The sequence below is a fragment of the Varroa destructor genome, unplaced genomic scaffold (assembly GCF_002443255.2).
Source record: "Varroa destructor unplaced genomic scaffold, Vdes_3.0 BEIS01000001.1, whole genome shotgun sequence".
In the NCBI taxonomy this organism is placed as follows: domain Eukaryota; kingdom Metazoa; phylum Arthropoda; class Arachnida; order Mesostigmata; family Varroidae; genus Varroa; species Varroa destructor.
The window spans coordinates 14,779,485-14,802,552 of NW_019211454.1; the positions used below are offsets into that span (position 1 = coordinate 14,779,485).

The 23,068-nt window shown below is 38.1% G+C and overlaps 2 protein-coding genes across 30 annotated transcripts; one reads left to right on the forward strand and one right to left on the reverse strand.

Moving 5' to 3' along the window:
* Positions 1-113: 113 nt before the first annotated feature.
* On the reverse strand, positions 114-15,361 carry LOC111242796 (uncharacterized). 25 transcript variants are annotated; one of them, XR_015324788.1, is made up of 7 exons: positions 15,240-15,361; positions 14,923-14,996; positions 13,440-13,535; positions 7,989-13,200; positions 3,165-3,389; positions 864-1,021; positions 114-388 (listed from the first exon to the last, which is right to left on the reverse strand). XR_015324788.1 is itself a non-coding variant. In XM_086984883.1 (4 exons), the coding sequence occupies exons 1-4, from the start codon at positions 14,158-14,160 to the stop codon at positions 230-232; spliced, it is 435 nt and encodes a 144-aa protein (XP_086841009.1). In that variant the 5' UTR covers positions 14,161-14,193; the 3' UTR covers positions 114-229. The 25 variants fall into 25 exon arrangements, 2 of the variants coding, with proteins under 2 accessions (XP_086841009.1, XP_086841044.1); XR_015324880.1 differs by having other exon boundaries at positions 7,989-8,274; positions 15,240-15,254; XR_015324818.1 differs by lacking the exons at positions 14,923-14,996; positions 15,240-15,361 and adding an exon at positions 14,257-14,374.
* Positions 15,362-17,611: 2,250 nt separating this feature from the next.
* Pms2 (mismatch repair endonuclease PMS2) lies at positions 17,612-23,053 on the forward strand. Of its 5 annotated transcripts, XM_086988602.1 has the most exons (5): positions 17,612-17,820; positions 18,125-18,267; positions 18,733-18,921; positions 19,259-19,369; positions 19,747-23,053. In XM_086988602.1, the coding sequence occupies exons 3-5, from the start codon at positions 18,775-18,777 to the stop codon at positions 22,438-22,440; spliced, it is 2,952 nt and encodes a 983-aa protein (XP_086844728.1). In that variant the 5' UTR covers positions 17,612-17,820; positions 18,125-18,267; positions 18,733-18,774; the 3' UTR covers positions 22,441-23,053. The 5 variants fall into 5 exon arrangements, with proteins under 5 accessions (XP_086844728.1, XP_086844711.1, XP_086844735.1 ...); XM_086988585.1 differs by lacking the exon at positions 18,125-18,267 and having other exon boundaries at positions 17,612-17,830; XM_086988609.1 differs by lacking the exon at positions 18,125-18,267 and having other exon boundaries at positions 18,736-18,921.
* Positions 23,054-23,068: the final 15 nt, after the last annotated feature.

Here is a 23,068-nt window from a genome sequence, read left to right on the forward strand (position 1 = left end):
AGTAAAATATTAAACTCTAATCACTTCCGTAAATACAAGATATATTCTAGATTATATATACATATATAATTTATTCGCTCTATATCTACGTATAAAAGAAAGTGTTTACACGCTTTCTATTCAATGTGGCAATGTTTATTAATTATTAAACATAGCCGTATATTTCCATATATCCATTTTGGACACTTATATCTTGATTGTTGCTTGCTGAAGAGTTCATTTGCGAAGGCTAAAGCTTTGCTGCTGTTTGTACGTTGTTGTTTGAACTGTGTGCCGTTGTTGACGTTACTCCCTCGACTCCGTCGCAGGGGTAGGCATCCACCAAGATCGGCGTAGTGGCACCGCGATTTGTGCTCCCGCGGGAAGACTTCGGCGCATCCTTGTTCATCTGCGAACCGAGTGGCCCAAGCTTAAATCGAAAGTGCGTACCTACATATTGCTCTTAAGTCAGTGTTTGTGAGCAGAAAGTAAGCCAAGTTGTCAATATTATTTAATTACACAAACAAACAATCAAACATACGGGTCAATGGAGACCGCAGTAGAAGTAACTGAGTGATACAGGATCGATCAATAGACGAAGGACGAAGCAAAAGGAGGCACATATAGCCGAGAAGCGTATAGAGAAACATAACCCATGGGAACGGGCGAAGCGATTGAATTAAAGACCACGTAGAATCAGTGAAACGAACGATGCGATTACAAGACCAATAAAGATAGGACACGAATCATTCATACTTATGTGTGCTATTGTTGCTAGGAAAGAGGTTGGTGTTCCCAACAGTTAAAAAGCATATTGAGTATGTTAATGACGCCGAGAGACGCTTGACAAGCGGACATATAGAGATAAGGCCGTAGATACATACGTCTCTTAGGCAGAATTGGAAGATTAAAACCGTTAAAAAGGTACAGTAGGTCGTGACGATGAGTCCATAAGTGCAGATTAAGGACAACTGGAAAGCGTACTTTGGAAACTGACTAATCAGCATCGTTGTCGCAACACTCATAATAATCAGCAGCACGCCTAAAAGGAACATGGCAATGGCGTTGGCCACCGCGAGTAACACACGTTAAATCCATGTTTTAACTTTTCAATAATTAACTAATTAATTAACAACTGTGAAAAGAAAAACAAACTTCGTACGTATGGCCAATACGACAAATTGAAACTAATCAAATACAGACAACATAAACATGTATGTATTGTGTAGAAATCTATGGGGTATCAAGCATATACACACTACAAGACTGCCCTTTTTCCAACCGTTGCATTGGGCAATCTTTGACAGTTCATCGCTGACTTACAACCTATCTTATTCATACCGCTTCCTGATATTTATTGAATAATAGTAGTGATGGTAATAATAATGATAGAACAACCCGGCAAAGTATAGTACTTTATAACAACTGTCTCTATCCGATTATCAAAATAGTCATAGGCGTAGTGGTTCCGCCACTGTCTCACTAGCGTGCGTCTTCTTTCGGTATATACTTCTGCAATAATAAAAATGCATACCTTGAAATTTGCAACTACCTTTCACTAGTAGCTGATGGCAGCAATGGGCGTAAATCCTAATTTGAGCTTTCTCCTAAACCCCTGCTGGTTTTATCAGCCTGTTCGATTATCTCTTATCAATTTCTATTGTTTTTCATGGCTAAAGTTCGCCATGTAGGAACATGTTAGCGCTGTGTCTTCGTCTTCAATTTTCAAGTGAGTCATTAAACCTATTTGTTACTTATACGGATTTACTATCTCATAAATGCTTGTACACGACCCGCCTGTAAAAAGTCCGTACCAAATCAACTGGGCTCTTACGAGCCCGTTAGTATGCCTTATACATACTTTCATTTATTTCCTCAAACATAGATAATAGACACGGTTTTTACATATGGTCATAGCAGGAGTCACAGTATTAGTAGCCTTGTCTCTATAAGAAGCCCGACAAAGGCATGACCGACTAAGCGTGTCTGCAAAGTTTTGGGACGCTGTCTTGTCTATATGCTGCACGACAGTTTGTTCTTCTCTCAACAGATGGTCTGATCTGACTAACTATGCTGTAACCTACAAGCGTTTCCCAATTTGTGACTGCTTGACAGGTGATTCAGATATACGACACTCAGTTACGTATGTGCAATTTCATGATTTCAATGTAATCTTTACCTGGAAGTGCCGTGAAGGACCAAGCTATTGATTGCGGTACAGACCCATCGATGAAATGAAGACTATGGCCGATAATCGTCAACTAGATCTCTCTCTCTCTCTCTCTCTCTCTCAAGATCGCTAAGGAACTACACGTCAATGAACGCACGAACATTGAGAGTCAACTACAACAGTGAACAAATTGTGAAAGTCCCCACTTGGAGAATTGACGTTGAAAAACTCTGGTACGAGGCCGTAGCCGTCACAGCATAAATACACTCAATAGAAATTATTTCTCAATAATCAGTAATACCGATAAAACAACAATTAATAATAATACTAAAAATATACTTCGCGTGCTTTTTAGAATAACTGTTGACATTTAGATTTGAACATCTGCTTCAGTCGTAGACCTTGTTTTATCCCATTCCCTATTAATATGAATCTAATGATATATGAGGCTCCGATAAAGGAAATGAAACTCTAAGATGATCACTCTTCATACAAAATTACTTATTCAATGAGTCATTATATCAGTAATTAAAGATTTGTCTATTAAAAAGCGCATTAGATAGGCTGTTTAAGGGAACTTAGACTTGGAGTTAAGTCAGCTTACATTTATTAGTTCATGTTTCAAGAATAGACTTCTTGCCCTTACCAACAAACATGAATTTAGTTTATTTATTACGTGGACCCTGAGCGTTTAATAATTTCCAAATCACTTAGCAGATCTCGGTGGCTTAACTTACATATCTGAAATCACTCTTTTTAGAGCAACAACTGTTTTTTTCTCATATGTAATCTTAGGAATTGTTTTTCCTGCACATTCCAGTAGTCGCAGATCAAAATGCTTTTTGACGATTATTAATATGAGCTGTCGCTGACGATTTTGAAGATCCGTTAGACCAGTGCTTAAGGTGCACGTTAAAAAACGTATTTACTCGTTTCTAGTCAAAATCTTATAAACGTATGCGCGACACGTGTACTTGTATATATTAGACGTAATTATTAGCAGTGTCATACTCACTGGAAACGCACAAGCATATTAAATTCAACTTTTCTGCTTTCTTGCATTTACATAACGCGACTACCTCGTCGTCGGCGGCGTGCTGCAGCCTAACGGATTGTGTTGGATTGAAAAAACTGTCATTTGTTTGTGAACCTGTGTTTTTGACCGTCCTGTGAACAGGTAGATTTTTTCATGTTAACTTTGAGGCTACCACGTCGCCACTGGTGTCCTCATCAATCGGCCCTGCACGAAGGAAAACGGACAGACATTGACAGCAATAAAAAATTCTGTTAGTATTACGTAATATTGCTCTTTTGCACGCACAAAATACGTCTTGTGCAATTTTTTATCGAAACTTAAGATCAACTTGTAGTGAAAATTTAAGCCTGCACTCATTTTAAGAGAAATCGTTTCAAGGAACAATCAATCAAAACGTTATTTATATATAAAAAAAAATCAGTTACTTATAAAGAATCTAGAATAATTAAATGCTGTCGGATAGAAACTATTTTCCTTGAGGACCAATTGATACTAAACGAAAACCACAGTTCTACGAATACTTTTTCGAGGGGGAAGGGGTCGCGCTACTTTTATGCGTAACAATCTGTTCAGTAGCGTCAACCACCTGCGAACCCTAATGTAGTAACCATCGACGAACGGTCATCACTGATGTCTGATGGTTCAGTGGTCTTCTCAGTCTTTAATGTTGCAACCAAGTTTTTTTTGGACCCAACCCTTCCTTTAGGTTTGAATTATCCTAATGCATTTCCAGAGGTTGAGCAGCATTACGATAGTAAGATTGTATTCTACGAGAGCTAGCACGCTATTTTGCTCGCTATGCGCGATTTGGATATTATTGTCTATACGTGTATGGATAAATGCGACCCTATGAACGAAGGAAACACAGGCCCCTACCGATACGGTCAAAATCGAGCACGTACGTTTATTATGCATTTATATACTTGTGATGGGTAGATTCATTATTCCTCTTGACCTCACAACGTCTGACCATGGAGAATAGGTTGAACCATTTTCAGAATGTAATGCGGCGTCGTCACAGTACATCAGCTCGTGTTTTTGAATGATACGAGGTTTGTGCTTTAGTTCGTTCATCACGAACGGCGCAAGGATACGCGGAACACCCTGGTAACTGTTTTTCGAAAACGCAGTCTCTTTAAAAACAAATCGAACTATAGAATAAATAAAGAAAAATTTTAAATGTTTGACGAAGCAAACTCAGTAAGCGTATCATCTTAATAACAAATCGGTTTTCATAGACGGCGTCTGCTAAACCTGAGTTATTTTAAGGCATTCGTTTTAAGGCAAAGGCGAAATTTGTTTATACAATTGACCATAGTTTTCTAGACGTCTGGATAATGAACTTGTAAGACTGCTTAAACCGAAGTGTAGGCTTGAAGAGAAGAATTATATTAGGGCGAAGCAAACTGAAGATTATTTAACAATCAATAAGATAAATAAATACCTCTATATTTATAAATATATAGTTATATAAATAAATACTAAAGAGCTGCCATTTTCTATGGTAGTACATATACGTGTTACAGTGTAAATTCTACTTTCTGTCAACTAGACAAAAAGCAAACCTGTTTTCTTTTTTATCGTGGCGTACAGTGGGTCGTGTTTAACTTGTACGATATCTATTTCACCGGAGAAATCCTTGAAGTCAACGTACGTCGAGGAGTAGTCCCTCTGATACGCCGTCGACGTCGAGTCTTTATACCTTGATGACGACAACTTCAGCATTTAGGTAATTCACTCGGTTTCACTTCACAAAAAATGAGCCGCTTTACTGTACTATGTAAATGATACAATTATCCCACGGAAGGAACCTGTAGAGTTTTCGTGGTCACGAAAATTCAATGCTTTTCTTCAGCAACACGTATTTTGTTTTCACTGTAATCCTTCAATTTGTATCCTCAATCAATTTTACGTACCCCTTTGTAATAAAAACACTACACACAATGGATTGAATACACGTTGGCACGTACAATGGAATACTGAGCTCTGATCTATCAGGAGTCATCACCTCGTTTACCATAGCTGTTTGCTCTCTTCAGTTCTACCCGTCAATGGCTTCTTCTTTATTTAGCGCTGCGTACGAGTTCATCTAAACATACAGAGAATATGGAAGCAAGAGCTTCGTTCTCTTATTTGCGAGATTCTAAAGAAACGCTTAATACATGCGTCATATTACCGGTTGTCAAGTGTATTTATCGCAAACAAAATGGCCAACCATTGAAATATACAAACGCTCGGGTGTTGATTGATTGTTAACATTCGCCTCTAAATTTATTAGCTACTTTATTGGGTACTGCACTTTAAATCGAGGATTGGTTGAATTACGGGGCAAAGTTAACGGAGCATCGATGCAACAATAGAGGTAATTTTATTGCTGGAAGTCCTGAGCGTCTACAGTTGAAATAAAACCAGAGACGTTGCTACGAAGACTCGTGTCATGTCTTCCAAACTCTGAACTATTTAGCTTTTGAACAAAGGTGAAAAAATCGAATAGATAAAAAAAGACTAATGTTTACTGTACCTAACAAATCAATCGAACCGAAAAAGAACAAAATACTGATTATTCAACATCGAGAAGGACCCTCGTCTTCAAGAACAAACCATAGCTGATCCGTTCGTATACGTACGAAAGAGTAGTCACGTGGATAACGGATAATTTAATAGATGTTTGCAAATGATAGATGACTCGCGTTTCGAAGACATAGCGTTGACTAGGTCATGTTTAAGAGATTTTTCGTATTCTAACATAGATGAAACAAACAAACTTTTCGATTGACGGTAGCATTGCTTCTAATGTATGAGGTATGGCAGGGGACCTCAAACACGGCCACAGTAAATTTTCTATATCGCATAGGTTTTTATCATTGTTTGCTTAGACCATAAATGGTATATATATATATACAACGTTGTTTGTATGATTTTTGTAAGATAACAACTTAACAAATATGCAGATGCACCAAGTTGTTTCTAATTTTTAACCATTATTCGTACTTGCAGAACATTATTATTATTGAGAACGGAATTTTTTTCAGCACCACGCCAATTTATTGTGAAGTTGCCTAAGTTTGATAACGTATGCACAGAGTATCCTGCGCGGCCGAGAGCAATAAGGTTAAACTATATCACGAGTTTAAGAACATATTTTCGAAACGCCCGCCTCAAGGAGTTCAATTTGATCGTAGTTAAGTAAAGGACTAGTTAATGTAGCTGACGACTGATATCTTCATAGCAGTGTTCATATTATAAAGTTGCGCCTAACTCATCATAAAGCGCCTAAATTAATTAGGAAAGCTGCGCCAAAGAAGGCATGTCTCTGAGCTGCAAAACACTTCTGGATCTAGCGTCCTATAATGTTACTATAATATTGCCCTGATGTCCTCGTATCGGGTATTTCGGCATTTAGCATAGAGAAGTACATACGAGAAAAAAGAATATTAAATCTCGATATAAAATTAAGTCTGACGTGCAATCAAAGGGGACTAAAATTTTTCAATAACGGAAAAACTGATGGCCATATACTGTGCTCTAAATATTTCTATTTGTTGCGGAAGCTGTGACAGCCGTAGCCCGCAGCTGCCTGGTGAGTCCACATTTACCTCGAACTTACTATAACCTGTACTTAGAAAGAACTTTTGGGCTCATACAATGTATTTTTGTATGCCAAGTGACAAGCGAGTGATACTATGCACCCTTATACCACTTAAGTTATTAGGATGATGTGTGATTACCTTAATCCAGAGCTGTTTTTTTTATCTTTTGACAGTCTTTTAATTGACTAAAGCTATCTTGTTGTTCGTTTCGCAGCTCAACCGATGTATGGTTAAAACCTTAGTAAAGCTGATGCTTTTAGATTACTGTTCGTCCGAACTTTGAGTACATCTAAAGAAATCTTTGCTTGTTGCAATAGCGATTTTTGCTTAAAGCGTCAAACTCAAAGATTTACTGCTACCGCAGGTATGACCGGCAAAAGTTCACAACCATGCTAATACGATTCACTGCAACGATTTGATTATAAAACGGGTTTGCGTAGAGCCTTTATTCTATTTGTCTCTCTGAGAGACCTACGCAACAACAGTGTTCAGCTAGTGCGCAATCAATCGACGCGAACTTCAACGAAACAAGTGAGGGTTATGGTAGTTAGTTAGACTACACATTTTTAGCAAGCGGTATGGCCGACATCTGCCTTATCGCGTATATAAAGATATGTCCCCACTAAGCTAAGAGTATATTTTCACATTGAAATCTGATTATTTTTCAATGTCCCGAAAAATACAATTTTTTTTGCGGTTAAAAAATACCTACATAATGTTCTTTAGCGACCTTTTCATTTAAAACCTGCTAAATAGAGAATATTCAGAGAAAACATTTTTAGTCGATATCGGCCCTTACATTTCCGAAATCGTGACCAAACAAGCATCGCTGGAAAATTAACGTCATCGCTTTATTAGCTATGGTAAACAGTGAACATTTCACAGCTTATTATATATTTTATTGATTATATATATTATTGAACCTTATTATTGTTTAACTCAAAAACGAGGAAGCTTGTTAAAGCTGCTCGGCCCAGAATACTTTATAATATAGGCTGTGCTTTTTTTGTCCTGGAAATAAGCATATTAATGGCGCGTTCTAACGTATTACGTTGATTCTTCAGGGGCTCAGAGATTGAAAAAAGTCAGTGTGGACAATTAGGTGTTTAATCAGGTCGACATAAAACAGTTTCAATCCTCAATGCCAGTCGCGTAACATGAAAGCAAAGTATTTCACGAGGTGTGGTTTATGGAAGTGGCTTTATCTACTTACCCTATTGTGTTGTGGCGAAACTCAAAGCAACCACCAAAAACTGATGATTTCTGGCAGAGGCACTACGGTAATACGTTTTGCACAGGGAATACTAAAGCAGCTGTACCATGCTGAATTATTAAGAGCGACATACTGTTTCAGGTACGGAGGTTACGCGCTTTCTTGCACGATGGTCCGCCTTGTCACGGAGCTCGGAGAGAATATGTCCAGGCTACCCACTGACAATGAATTTCATGTACTATGGATAGCTGCTGGCCTGCTAAGATTTCAATACTGCGGAGAACACCTGGGAAGTCGACAAATGACGGGCACAAGAAGGACAGGAAAAAACAAATGGTCTCCGTGACTGCTAAGTCTCTAATATGTAGCAACAAGTTCCGTCTCGATTAAGAGTGGTGGCAGCCATCGGTGCAAGAGGCGGTGCCACGAACTATGTCACATTGTTTGCTAGCAGTTTAAAAATTATTGCCAATATATTATCGACACGTAACGTATCAGTTTCAAGTGAAATAATGCCACGCTTTTTAGCCAATATCCTGCTTCAGTATGGCCTTCCGGGCTTCAATTATTTGATTCCGTTTCAATCAGTTGAGCGCTGTCTGTTTAAACTCGAAAAAAAAACAACGTTATCCTAATTATCGTTTTTAAATTTAAAAACTATTCCAAAAAATCGGTATTCAAAAAACTTTGTCGGTAAGTTAAGGAAGTACAGCAGTTTAAGTATTGTTTTATTGTGAAAACAATATTTCCGTTTTAAGAGTTGTGATTGCAGGAGAAATTCTTTTTGCCATATTATAACTTTGTGGCGTGCTGTAACCCTATATCAGACCATTCTTATGTACTGTTGTCACAACAATCTATGTTTGCTTAGCGTACGTCTCCAGAAATACGTTTGCATTTTGAAAATGAAATAAAATGCACTCGAATGATGGTTAGCACATTTCTCCAGGTAATTAATATATTAGTCTGAACCCATAATATAAATCAGGCCTTGCTTTGGCGTGAGAAGTGCCTCTTCTTGTTGCAGTTTTATCGCTCATATCAACATCCTGCAATTTGCTATCGAAAGATAACCGTTCGGATACTCTGTACGATTCTTTTCAGAAATGAAGCGCCCTCTACTCTCGCTAATTCCTTACCACTCATGCATACAGATACCTGTAATAATGTGATAATTGCTTTGCAGGTGAAAATTACAGGCCTTACTTCATACGAACCTATAGAACTCCAATGCAATCCGAATAGCTTCACACTAGCGTAATGTAAAATTGACTTATTAGTGAGTACGAAGTGGTCGTTTTAATCACTGCTACTACCTCTCCCTTTTGTAAATTTGACTGCAATCAACCCGATAAAATTGGGCCGTCGTCCACATAAGGTCCGATGCGGCCCTGATAGACAGGTATTAGTGCTTTATCGATTTTCGCTAATATCGTATTAATAGAATTTCTATGAACGAGCTGGTTCCACTACGATCAAGAAGTGGGTTGGCTGTTACCGATATTACCAGTTACACTGCTCTGCTCTTAATAATGCTGTATTCTTTAATTTATTTCTTAGCTTGTATTTCATGACCAAAAATAAAGATCTAAGGCCACCTAGCAGTAATGTACGTTTGAATTCGCCAGATTTCTATTTACTGAACGTGATTAAGTACAAAGGTTATTCTGACTGTCTGTATCTACTGAGAAGGCGTGCAAAAAACACGGATGAATATTTTCTACAAAGGCCCTTGAACGATTTGGCTCGAGAAACGAATGTCAATCATAACTAACCACTATCCATAAAGGGCGTCTTTGTTAACACGGACAAAAAAGCTTACTGAACATAAAGTTTTCCTGGAATACGTTCTATTAGTTAAAAACCCGTATTTTTTTTTATATATGCAAGAAAAAACTTTAAAATCTGGTACAATTTTCAGTGAAGCCGTGAACGTAACATCAAGCAAAAGTAAAACTGGTCGTATCTTTGAGTTGTTAATTATTTCATGTAAACTTCGCCTCGTAACCTCAATTTGATAATGGTCGCTGCAGACACCTTTTTTCTTTATAGAGAAGTGAGGCTTAACCTTGATTAGCTTATTCTCACCAATCGAAGTTGACTGTAACTAAAGAATGTGCAAAATCGTGCAGAATTCCACCATAGCTTTACAAAAAATGGATAAACCGAGAAGATAATTGCTGAAGAAACTGAGTCTGGTTCGAATGAAAGATTGTAACAAACATCAATCTTCATTAACTTTCAGAAAACATCTCAAACAGCTAATATTAGAAAAGGTATAAGCTTTCGAGCATTCAGAGTTAAGAAGCCGTTTTTATATTGTTTACAGCAAAGCCAGCTAAAGCTAAATAATGATAGTAAAAGCTGAAGACGTAAATGGCACGTTCTCATTCGGGTACCGAAAATCGATATATAATAATATAAATTAAAGGCTTACACCTTACGTATTATTACACATAAAATTGTGATTTCACGGGTATGCTAGTTCTGAACTAACGTGAATTGCCCGGCTCAAAATAAATTTACTTAATCAGTAGAAAAGTTGAAAAAAGACAAGTTTTAACCAGCCTTCAACAAGGTCGACGCTGCCAAAACAAAACTGAGCGTATTTGATAAGGACGAGCATCAAATGACCGATTATCGAGCATTTGATGTTTATGTCACTTTTTGCGGTAAGGGCTCTAAATTCGCGAAGCATAATCGTACAGTGTGTTTTTACTCTGTGATGAAGTTTCTTTCGCCAATTGGCCAGCAGGTCAGGACCCTCAATAAATAACCGCCCTGCTAGCGCCAAAATTAGCCGATATGCCATAAAAAAGAAAAATGCTCTCTGAATCAGCACCTATTTTTACCAACTTATGTCCTAGGTTAACCCATTCAAAGGCGAAGACAGCCATATGAACAAATGGTCTGCTTGGATATTGGGCATGCAATGCAGACGTATGTGAGGCATTCGTTTTACTTGCCCGCACAATCGACAAACAGCATTGTGGATCGCTATTTATCATAATCTCTGCGTCGAGATTATGGTATTCGACAGTAAGAAAAAAATTGGCGGGATGGCCTGGTTTGTCAAAATGGGGGCGGACTTGCCTGTTGACCCAATAGCGGTATACTCGTCTACTGGTTGACTATAGGCAGTTTTCGCTAACTAATGGTGATAACTACAAGAGACAATGCATTGTGCGTAAACGCAGCGGCCTTGCCGGAAATTAGGACCAGCTAGTCGTTGTAACATTTCATGTGAAAGTTTCTAGTTAATTCTCTCTAAAACTGGATGCTGTACCTGCTAATGGGAAGTTTACACCATCTGCCTAATATGAAGAGTTAAATATTTTTTTACAATACTATTATTGCATTATTTATAAAACTTCAGAAGCTTTATAAATAATTGTTTATATTATTTATGCTTCCCCAGCAACGGGAGAGGTTCGCAGTACAACAGCTATAGCTACAACAGCAGAACACAACCTCCGCGCGAAGCGGACCAACTTTATTTGACGGTCAAAAGAGCTACAGCCGGTATTGAGTATGTGTTTAAAACGAAATACAAACGGTTGATACGAGTTATGATTTTTATGCGGAACTTACGAAGTCTCTTACGAAACAAAATAATAAAATACTTTAAAGGTCAACAATGGTGTATACAACTACAGCATATTAAATTTTTTAATATGTATATATTAAAATATATTATTTTATATATAATATATTATAAAATATACATTAGCCCGATATTAAAATATAAGACTGTATCAATTATTATTCGGTTATGATGGCTATATTTTATAGATTAATCATTTTGATATACGATATTCGTATCCCGAAAGTTATTGTCGAGTTCAACCGCCAAACATTCGTTACGCAATGAAAAACGCGATACCTTGTGCTTTCATGCTTACAATAAAACTTCGTAGTTAGGCTGAACCGTTTAATCGTGATATAGGCGCAGCTTTCAGGAAGTGTACCAAGCGGAAGTTTGATCCATTATCGACCTTACATAATGGACGGTGTGTTTACAGCGATGCCTATAAGGGCAAACTTTATGTGCATCTCTACTGTATGTAAATAAAATACGATAAGCGTCCGCTATAAAGGTTTTGAATTTGGTGGGGTATTAGTTGAGTGACAGTGGGAACACCTGACTCGGACTATCCCTTTTCGTCAGTCAAATTTGCCACAAATTTTTTTCGCAGTGGTGGATATGGATCTTCGGAAACGGTCTCGAGGATTATGATTTCATCCTCAATTATATGTTGAAAAATGTTAAAAGGAAATGCTTCTGTACCAAAACCATTCACTAGAGTGGGTCAAAAGGACCAAGGTAGGGTAATCTTCTATTTAAGATGACAGTAGGCAGCAGTTATAAATGGCTTGTATTTAAATAACTGTACCGTAAAGATCATCATCATCGTCGTGTTGAGTCAATTTATTTCGCAAGAGAAGTTTTAAAACTGTTCGTAAAGCTTATCGCCATGTCCCAAATAATGCCCTCAGTATCAATGCGTGACGAATGCTCTTAATATCTAAGCTAGCGACAGACAGTTTATTATCCAGATGATACGATCAGGTTATATTGCCGCTGGGCACATTTTTGCATATTCAAATGTAATGATATGTTTTATTTATTTAAACTGTTACTTGTTTCAGACTAAAACAAATGACAGTTTACCAAATACTCAAAATATATCAAGGCTATATTACGAATCGCAGAGCTTGAAATTATATGGTAACTTCAAGTTTTTACTTAGCTCAAGTGACTGTCTCAGGATTCCTCCGCTTCGGGAAAATTTTTATATAAATCGGTATAAAATTATATTATATATATTATAAAAATTGTACTATTCAAACAATACACGAATCCAGTTTTGTCTACAAAATCTTATTTGAAAACATCCGTCTGTGACAAGAACCACTAACAGATAAAGAAAATTGGAAGACACGTAGTACCCAGAATCCGCACCATGAGGTTTCTGCTCTTATAAATCGTTCGCTCGTAATTGGCCTGGTTTGCACATATGCAGAACCTTCGTAGACCTTTACTTAAATGAGTGCATCTCCTCAAAAAATATCGGTTCAAAATTAGTATTCAATCTTTATGTGGTCTGCATCCTTGAGATCTTGACCTTGTTCATAGGTGTTCAACAGAGAATGCCGGCTTTAATGCAGAACACGTCAGCTGATATCACACAGCAGGCCCCGCTCTTGCGATCTGCGAGAAACTGAAGTGTTAGGATACTCTTTATATCTTTAGCTACTGCACCAATGACGTCCTCGATGTGGACTATTCCAAGCAAACAAGCACCAACGCAGTCTTTATAAGCCTTTCCAAAAGACGGTGCAAGAAATTCCTGCGAAGCATAATATGTCTATGATACAAGACAATACTATCGTATGCTTCGTACTTCGGAAGTACATGTTTCTGTGAGATATTTCGGTGCGAATAATTACCTGTTTCCGGTCCATAGGAAAATGGCGTTCTCTGCCGATTTTTGTTGATGAATATTTCGTCTGTAGCAGCGACAGCGGCGGCGGCGGCGGCGGCGGCTTGGCACACATCATAATCAAGATTGTAGAATTCAAATGAATATGATTTACTTAAACTATGATTACTACACTAGTACAGCCAGATAGTTTCCGAGAAATACGGAAATAGTATACTTAACATTTACCTAAAAATAAATACATAAAGCATTGCGCCACATAATTCAGAGCAGGCGCCCTATCAGCCAAATCCCTCGGATCCGATCTACACTTATAAATTCTGTCCGTCAGATAAAGCACTTATCTAGCTATGTTTAACATAGCAATTAATATTTCGGTAAACTTCATGGCACGTGATGGCGGCTTAGATACGTTTCGTTCGTAAATAGGGGTTACCCGCCTAAAGCAATTTTTAACTAAAACTGTATCGGACGGAGAAGCTTTAGTCAGCGGAAGAGCGGAATGGCCCTAGCCTCTCCAACAGCTCGCCGATGCTCCGAACTAAATACGATTCTATTATTTGTCCGTGCCCAATACGTCGACCTTTGATAGCAACGAAACAACTTTAGCAGAGACAACAAGGGATTGTACCAGCGCTTTTCACAGAATGAGTACACTTCACAACGCATTAGCTTCGTCGTGTTTGGAAGTAGCCTAAACATTTACGTGTTTCTCCGTATGAATGCATCCTTCCATCGCAGCCTTTGACGTGGTAATGCGATTTCACTAACTATCGGTACTATTGGTCCACGTTAAGTCGTGTGGCAGTAGCTAAGGTACTTACCGATATGGATCGAGCAGTCGAATTAACGACGTCCCCTTTCTTCACATAGTGTATAGCTTTTAGTTTTCAGAATACAGGGTAGGAGTACGCGGTTACGGGTCTTACAAATGGATTCACATATTTAGTCTTGGAATCAGAGGTGAAATATTTTAACTATCGTGTGATTGGCGTACCAAAATACACCAAACAGCCTTAAAAGCATGAATAAATCATACTACACTAGCTATGCGTGAAACTTCAGGCTTTTGTCGTCGAACAAAATAAAATTGGGCTAATCCCATACAATATTGTCGATGTGCATAAGGTTTTCGTAATTCACATATAATCACCACCCTTTAGATTACGCAAAAAACTACTGTGAAGTAGACGGATTCAAATGTAATAGAAGTAATAACATGGTAAAGAGATGCACCGATCCGAAAGTTCATTGAGTTCATCCGAAAGTCTGTTGAGCGTATCGTCTATTGAGCATATCATTAATGATAACGTAAAGAAGTCAATAACTGTAATCAACTTATACGGCGTTTTTCTTGATCAAGATGCGAAACACAGCTAAGGGGAAAGGCATGGAATTGTTCAGGGCTGCTTAAATCAAAGCTACGCATTAGTAATATCCTATTCGATTATATAAATAAATCACGTCTATTTAAGATTGAGAAAAATTACCTTGCTTTCACGTCAGCCTCGACAGTGAACCTGATATATTCTGAATAATGAACATAAGTTGGCCTCTTTCTCTCCTGCAAAAATTTAGATACCAAAAAGTCAGATATAGAAAATTGGGTGGTTCCATTTTTACCTAATTGCGTAAACACGGAAATCTAGCTGCGAACTCCGCCGTATTTTATAAGCGGGAGTGTAGATTTAGACAGTCAGGGACAGGGACGTTAGTGGACCCGCACGAATGCCAGGTGTTCGCAGTCATTAAAAAAAATAGGGTTGATGATTAATCATTAGTAAATGCCACCAGTAAAAGAGCTCACCGATGAGAAGCATTCACATTTCTCAATATGAAGTTAGCAGATATCAAATAAACATGGCTGGATGGTGGATGGCTAACGCCAATGATCATTTCAAGAAACGGTGTTGCTACATCTTATTTACGAGGCCAACAAGAAGATTCCACCTAAGGCCCTTAAAATCAGCCCGCTGTGTTGGAAACGCTATGCGATTGCCAGTAGTCAAATGTGGGTAAAAATTCGCATCATGTTGCGCGATAACACATGAATTACGTAAGATATTAACAAATAGTGATTAGAATATTATAAGTACGCTCAAAAAGTATTTGAAAGTTACCTCTGATAAACTCAACTTATTAAGCTGTTGCAATTTTATCTAATTAATGTGTTATCACAAAATTTTATGCAATTTTTTTATATGCGGCTGTCCGCTGTCGTAAACGGCGTGGAAAGGGCAAAAACTATTTTTAAAATGTTTTTTTTTAAACTTTTTAAAAAGGTTCGATCATTTCTGGCTTTGTGAAGCCTTTATGTAGAGGAATGCCACTTGAATGGCATCGCAAATACATTACCAGTCAACTCACGCATTATCCACTTCGTTCTATTTTGAATTACGGATTCATTCATATTGGCGTTTGCCGCCTCGCCAAAAAACTTACTTTAAATGCATTCATTAGCCTGTACAATGTTTCACCAAAAAGCGGTAGTAATACATATATTTACCTCTACTAAATACTTCGTTACGTTTCTTCAAAACAGCCTTTATTTTGACATCTGGCCTTTGTTTACCCGTTAAATATGTAACCTCGGCTAGACTTTAAATAAATATCGCAATCTTTAAACATATATCAAAAACTGGAAAAATTTCCTAAAAATTTCATATCGCTTGAGCGTAAATTTGTATTATGCATTCTTTTCTTACAATTTTTCGGATCGTGCAATGAGTGCAACTCGAAGTGATTACTGTTAGTATTATCGAACTCAAGTAGCATGAGAACACTTTCGCTTGAAATTGGGAAGTTTATTATTAATCCTTAGGCCTTCTATAAAGGATAAACGAAGGTTTGTGTGTAAATTTTGTTTTAACATTTAGGAAAAACTCTTTCAAGGAAAGTTAACCAAGAAATTGCATCTTCACGTAATTTTTCGTTTTTTCTACCCCTTACAACTTTTGTAAAATTAAAACCTATTTAATTTATAATTAGCGTGCATGCCTACAATATTGATTAATCGACTGATTAGACCTTATGCTTCGCCTAACTACAACAATAATAATTGCACGTAATTTTTGGCGGCAGGCTCGTTCCGGTAGAAAATGAAACATCTCCATCTCGTTCTAGGCCTAGGCCACTTTAAGCGTTTGAAACTTCGGTATGTTAATACGTTAACATGGAAATACCTGTCTTCACTTTAAGGATAATGTACTTCCCTTGACTTCCATAAGATCTTTTAGTGTTTTGCGTTAGTGAATTGCGAGTACCCCCGACAGTGTCGATACTCGAGTATATTGTATAATAAAATCCTTTCATCAATTTAGAAAACAATATCTGAAGTATGATCTCGGTGGACTATTACCCGATACTAACTCGTCTGTCCTATGTACTAACGAGACCACATCAGTACTTTTGTGAAAGACACTGCACCGTACAAGTTTTGAATTATATAATATGGATACTTGCTAAATTAAGATAAAAAATAAGCAGAAGAAGCCGTTTTTGTAACTTCTTAACGTGTAGGAAAGCTAATACGTTTAGACACGTTACGAAACCCAACATGATATTTGCTTGTGGTTACCTATATAACGTATTTATTTTGTGTGTAAGTTCACTCATTCTTTATTTCTTCCCAACTCGAGCTCATTTTGTAACTTTGAAAGTTTCCGTTATGTTTACAAAAAAAACGTAGTAAATTAGAGTATTTGTAACTTATGCCATTTATTCACATAACCTTCGTTGGGTTCTAGGGTAGCTCAAGTTACTCGCCCTTCGCTTGTTTACACAAGTTGGTTTAATACTATCAAGTCATGCATATATGAAATGCGTAAAGTTGCTGGCTTTAATTTCGGAATTGTTAGCATTGCGCACTGCACTTTGATACTAAAATTTTCACAAAACGCACTTTAAAAAAATAGACTGAATTACTTACGCATATTCAATTATTTACCGTATTGCGTGCAATGATTGCAACTATCTCGATTGTCTTAACAACGAGGTATCTAATGAACTTCCCTACATGTTACTTCGTATAAACTTCTGATGCAGCCCAATATAGCTAAATTGTTATTTTTTTCACGAAACGCTTAGAACTGACGAGAAGATTTGAATTAAAAGGCAAAGCTTTAAAATCGAAACAAAAAAAATGAGAATGCATTCACGCTTCAACGATTGTCTCGTTGCAACAGCTCGAACTTAATAATAACCCGTTGACATGTGTTACCCAGCGCGCGATTTATCCTTGCCGCTTATAACGAACAAATCAAAAGCAAAGATCACTGTCGTCACGATCACTGTGTTGTGAGCTGTTGAGGTGTGTTTGGCGCGCCTATTCGCTTTCCGAATTCGAAGGTTACCTGAAACGGTTCTCTATCATGACATTTAATTGTATGGTACATAAAAGTTCGTTTATTTTTTACAGCTATAATAGCGTCTGTTCGTCTGTATCCGCTATGATGAACTGTTAACAAGTCACACTATAATTACGTCAACAGTGCTAAATCTATTGTTGAGAATTTCGCAGCGTCTTAGTGCAGACTTCTACCGTTCGAAATTCAAACAAATTTGACTTTCAAGCAAGCGTTTTGATCATTGACGTTTCCATTAACTGCATATGTGTTTTCGATGAAGTAGATAAAAAATTCGTTTGAATTTGAAATTGCTTTTTTTTTTTTTTCGTTTTGGTTACTCACTAAGCTACCGTCCGACTCACAACGTTACCTACGCAAGCAAATTCACTGTTTAAAGAGTCATCGATTACACCAAAAAACTCTTTCTAAGCACATTGTCTGTAACTGCAACCTGGGACGGAGCTGTTCAACTTCAAATATTCTTGAACGGTAGAATTTTGTTTTCATAAGATTGCTTTCACGATGCTTGTGCTGTTTACTATGTTGTCTATAAATATAAATAATACTTACATGCACAGCACACCCGTTCCATGCTATTAATTTTAGGGGAAGCAAATTAATTTGTAGGGTTAAAATAGTTATCCGTTTTGTGCTGGGTAACTGTTATGTACGAGAGAAATCGTTAAATCCATAATATATGTGACTGCGTTGTTATGTAAATATCAATGGTGCTAAGTGTAAGCTGAAACCTGATATTTAAAATTCCAGTGTTATTTATTAATAATAATAAGATAATATTTTCGCTACTATTGCATCTTATATGAGCTTAATATAGGTAATAATATAAACAGCACAATCTAAAAATTGTATTAGGTCTTTAGCAATAAATACGGCTATATCACTTGGTTGAATGTTTTCATTTAAAACCTGCATATTCATAACATGTTTTTGCAGTAGAAGTAATTTCAGGAGGAAAAAATTTAGTATTAGAATATTATGGACGACGATAAAGGAGTGGGGATCTCTGAGGCTAAAAAAGAACAGAACTCTAAAAGCACAAAAAATGAAGCTGGTAGGAAGCCGCCAGGGATTGTCATTTCAAAGCTCGACTCGTGGTCTGTTCATCGTATTTGTTCAGGACAGGTAAATAAGGAACGTTTGTTATTCTGCATTATTCTGTCCCGGACACTTCTGATAAAGATCTCCTTAATAAATCTGCGAGTACGGCACGAATCCTTTTGCTGTCGTGCATAGATGCAAAACGGAAGCGATATGAGTCATACAGTGCTGTACCATCCAATGCCCTTTTTCTGCTCAAATAGATAGGATCTGGAACAATAATTCCGTTTAAATAAGTCCGTTTTGGCTAGGTCTGTATTGTTATGTTTTGTATTCGCATGGATACAAATTTAAATTAATAGTACGAAAAGATCACTGTGTGCTAAATTTAGCCATATTATTATTCGACTTCGGCTTCTAGGTGGTCATCAGCTTAGCAGTAGCAGTAAAGGAGTTGGTTGAAAACGCGCTTGACGCGGGCGCCAAGGAAGTTATCGTTCGAACCAGGGAGTTTGGTTCAAAATCAATCGAGGTTCGCTTATAAGGCATTTAAAACTATGGCCATACTGTATGGCGCCTTACGACGCGCCCAGGCAAAATTTAACATGGTCTTTTTTCCCACTGAACTTTATCGAAATTGCCTGTGATCCTGTAAACAATTCAAGACATATTTCGTTGCATTTCGATACGAAGCAAAAGACTAGAAGTACATAATAAAGAAAAAGCGTTCTGATTGCACGTGTATGTAATTCACAGCTTCAAACAAAATGTTACGCGTTCCCAATTAACCTTTTTATCTATTGACAATTTACCGACCTTTTTCAATATACATATTCGATTAAGGCAACACATCATTTACTAGGTTAACTTTATAATGCATTTTAAGGAAACTGTACTTCTCTATTACAGGTTCAAGATAATGGCGAAGGTATATTACCAGAAAACTACGATTCACTGTGCCTCAAGCACTTCACGTCCAAGCTTCGGAAGTTTTCTGACCTCGAAAGCATTGCAACTTTCGGGTTTCGCGGGGAAGCTCTCAGCTCGCTGTGTGCTCTAGGACAGGTTTCAGTAGTAACGAAGCATACTTCCAAGGAAGTGGGTGCTTCATTAAGATATAACAATGAGGGTGTTCTGGAAGAAAGCAAACCGTGCGCTCGTGAAACCGGTTCAACTATATGTGTTGAGAACATTTTCTCATCACTGCCAGTGCGTCATAAGCAGTTCATGACAGCTTTGAAAAAAGAATTCACCAAAATGGTGCATTTTATATCTGGCTATGCTCTTATTGCGCGGGGGGTGTCTCTTTCGGTTGTAAATTTTGATGATAAAGGCCGAAGAAATGAGGTTCTCAAGAAACGAGCACATATAACATATAAAGACAATATAGTGGACGTGTTTGGATACAAAGAAGCATCGAAGTTGGTCGAGTATGAGCCAGTGTCATTGCCACTTGATGTCAAAATTCTTGAAGAATTTCGGCTTACGAAAGTAGGCATCGAGTATTTTGAAGAAGTTTGTATTGAGGGGTTTATATCAAGTTGCATGCACGGCAAGGGACGTTCAACAGCTGATCGGCAGTTTTTTTTTGTCAATTCACGACCTTGTGATCATGCTAAACTAACTAAACTTGTGAATCAGGTGTATCACCAATACAACATTACGCAACAGCCCTTTATTATGTTGAACGTTCTTACCCCACAAGCTCTGGTCGATGTAAACCTAACACCAGATAAACGTACTCTGCTTCTTCACCGCGAAAATGTGATGCTGGCAATGATCAAGGCGTCCCTTGCAGCCATGTTTGATAAGCAAGCCACACAGTATTCGGTCAACTCGATTGAGGGAATCCCATCTCAGATATCGATGCTTCGTTCTAGCTTTGTTGACAACACGCCCGATTGTTCTTTTAAATCACTAAACACGAGCATTCAAGACAACTCAATCATAACAGGCTTGATTGATGGAGACGAAGATATTTCCGATGTTAGAACCGACGGTAAGGGAAATCACCAGGTTGAAGTCAAAGACTTCCGGTCAAGATTTGTCTCTAGTGGTTTTGAGAAAAGAGACAGTTTAGGCACACGCGATACATCGACTGGCATCGTCGGGAACATAAGAGATGCTGCTTGTGCATCGTCCTCGGCTAAAATCAACATTAAAGGCCGTTTTGAATTCGTAAATTTATCGTCAAAGAGAAAGAGCCAAGACGCGCAATTTTCCGCTGCATCAGGCCGGCCGAAGAGGTCAACAGGTGAGTCTGGCTGTAGGCCTTTGTCATCGTTTGGGTTCACAAGGTCACTGGGAAAGGAACAAGAAGCCGATCCGAATTTTATACTTGAAGAACGAGCAAGACGTCTTGACGCTTTCTTGAAAGGTGTTCAGCAGAACTGTAAGGTACAGTATATTAAGTCGACTGAGCGAGATCAAGTAGATCTATCGAAAAACGATCAGGCCCCTTTTATCGCAGGTAATGTTATGGATACGGACGCCAACAGCACATCTGATTCAGATATAGATTCTACTGAGAAGAGGCCTGTGACTTCGAGGCAAAGTCGTCATGTAGACAAGAGCCAAAATTCAGCATCCCATCGTAATATAATTGAAATGCGCATTGGAAGCCACACAGAGGTCAATTCTTCTATAAGCGATAGTGAGCCTATTTTAAACGATAGTCCACCAGAGAAGCAAGCACCGGTGCGGATTGATAATAGTCTTAGTGATAACAAACCTGCTATGGCTGACCCGACAATAAGCAACGAGGATGGTCATGCAAATGACTTTAATGGAAATGACAACACTTTTGTTGATGACGTTTCCAAAAGGCGTGTTGGCATATGCAAACTTAGCTGGACAATAGATGAGCTACGTCAAGATTTCCAGGCAGCTATTCGCCAGGAAGATCTCAGGGAAGCACCCACTCAGACCGTAAAAGGTGACTGTCGCTTTAGAGCTCGCATCAATCCCAAAGAAAATAATTCTGCAGAATCCGAACTTATTCGGGAAATATCTAAGGACATGTTTAAGAAAATGGAGATTATTGGCCAGTTTAATAAAGGCTTCATTGTCGTCCGACTTCGTAATGATCTGTTCATCGTAGACCAGCATGCCGCCGATGAGAAGTTTAATTTCGAGACGCTCCAAGCAACCACCTCGATTGATTGTCAGCCTTTAGCTGTTCCTCAGAAACTATCCTTGGCGCCAGGGAATGAACAGACGGTTATAGAACACATAGCTATCTTTGAAAAGAATGGATTTCGAATCACTATCGATGAAGAAGCACCTTGGGGCCATCGGTTGGCACTGAACGCCGTACCTCAATCTGGTCAGTGGCAAATGGGTATGGCCGAAGTGGACGAGCTAATCTTTATGCTTAACGACAACTCACATCCAAACCTGATAAACTGCCGTCCCGCTAAGGTCCGATCGATGTTTGCAATGAAAGCGTGTAGACGTTCAGTAATGGTCGGCGACGAACTAAGCCGAAGAGACATGAAACGAGTCGTTGGCCAGCTAAGCGAATTACAACACCCTTGGAATTGCCCGCACGGAAGACCTACCATGAGACACCTTGTCAATTTGTCTTTTGTTAACGTCTACTAAACGCTACTGCCCAACAAGGCTGAATCTGAGCTAATTACTACATTATGTCATGAAGATGAATACGCTTTGAAATCGCGTCAAAGTGTACTTAGATGGTGGGATGACTCGACCATTCGGAGTCGTCAATTCTTCGCTAAATTCATGAAAAACTCAAAATGTGTTACGATATAATTGCTAAATATTTTTGATTACGGTACTAAGACAGATACGTGCAACACCATAAACTGATGGCCAATGGGATTATACTGTGTCTCTATATTATTTTAGGAAAATCATTGATTTGTATCTGCGTAAAGTAGGTTGAAAAATTATTTTAGAACTGCTGTCAATGTAAAAACAATTTAGGCTATGACGTCATTTGTGGCTCATGAAAGCTTCTCCCAAGTTTTAGAAACGCATATATTTTGTGATGTCTATTACTTCCTTGTGTCCTTTATGAGACTTTACCGATAGTGATAGTCGTGTTCGCACTCATCATTCAGACTATCAATTTTGATATTACATATCAATACAAAACAACCTACGCACCATTTGGGGGGGGGGGGTCCTTAGTATTAATGACATGTTTATAACTGAAATAAAAGTGTAAATTCAAAAATATTCTTCTAAAGAAGATGTGAGTTGTCTA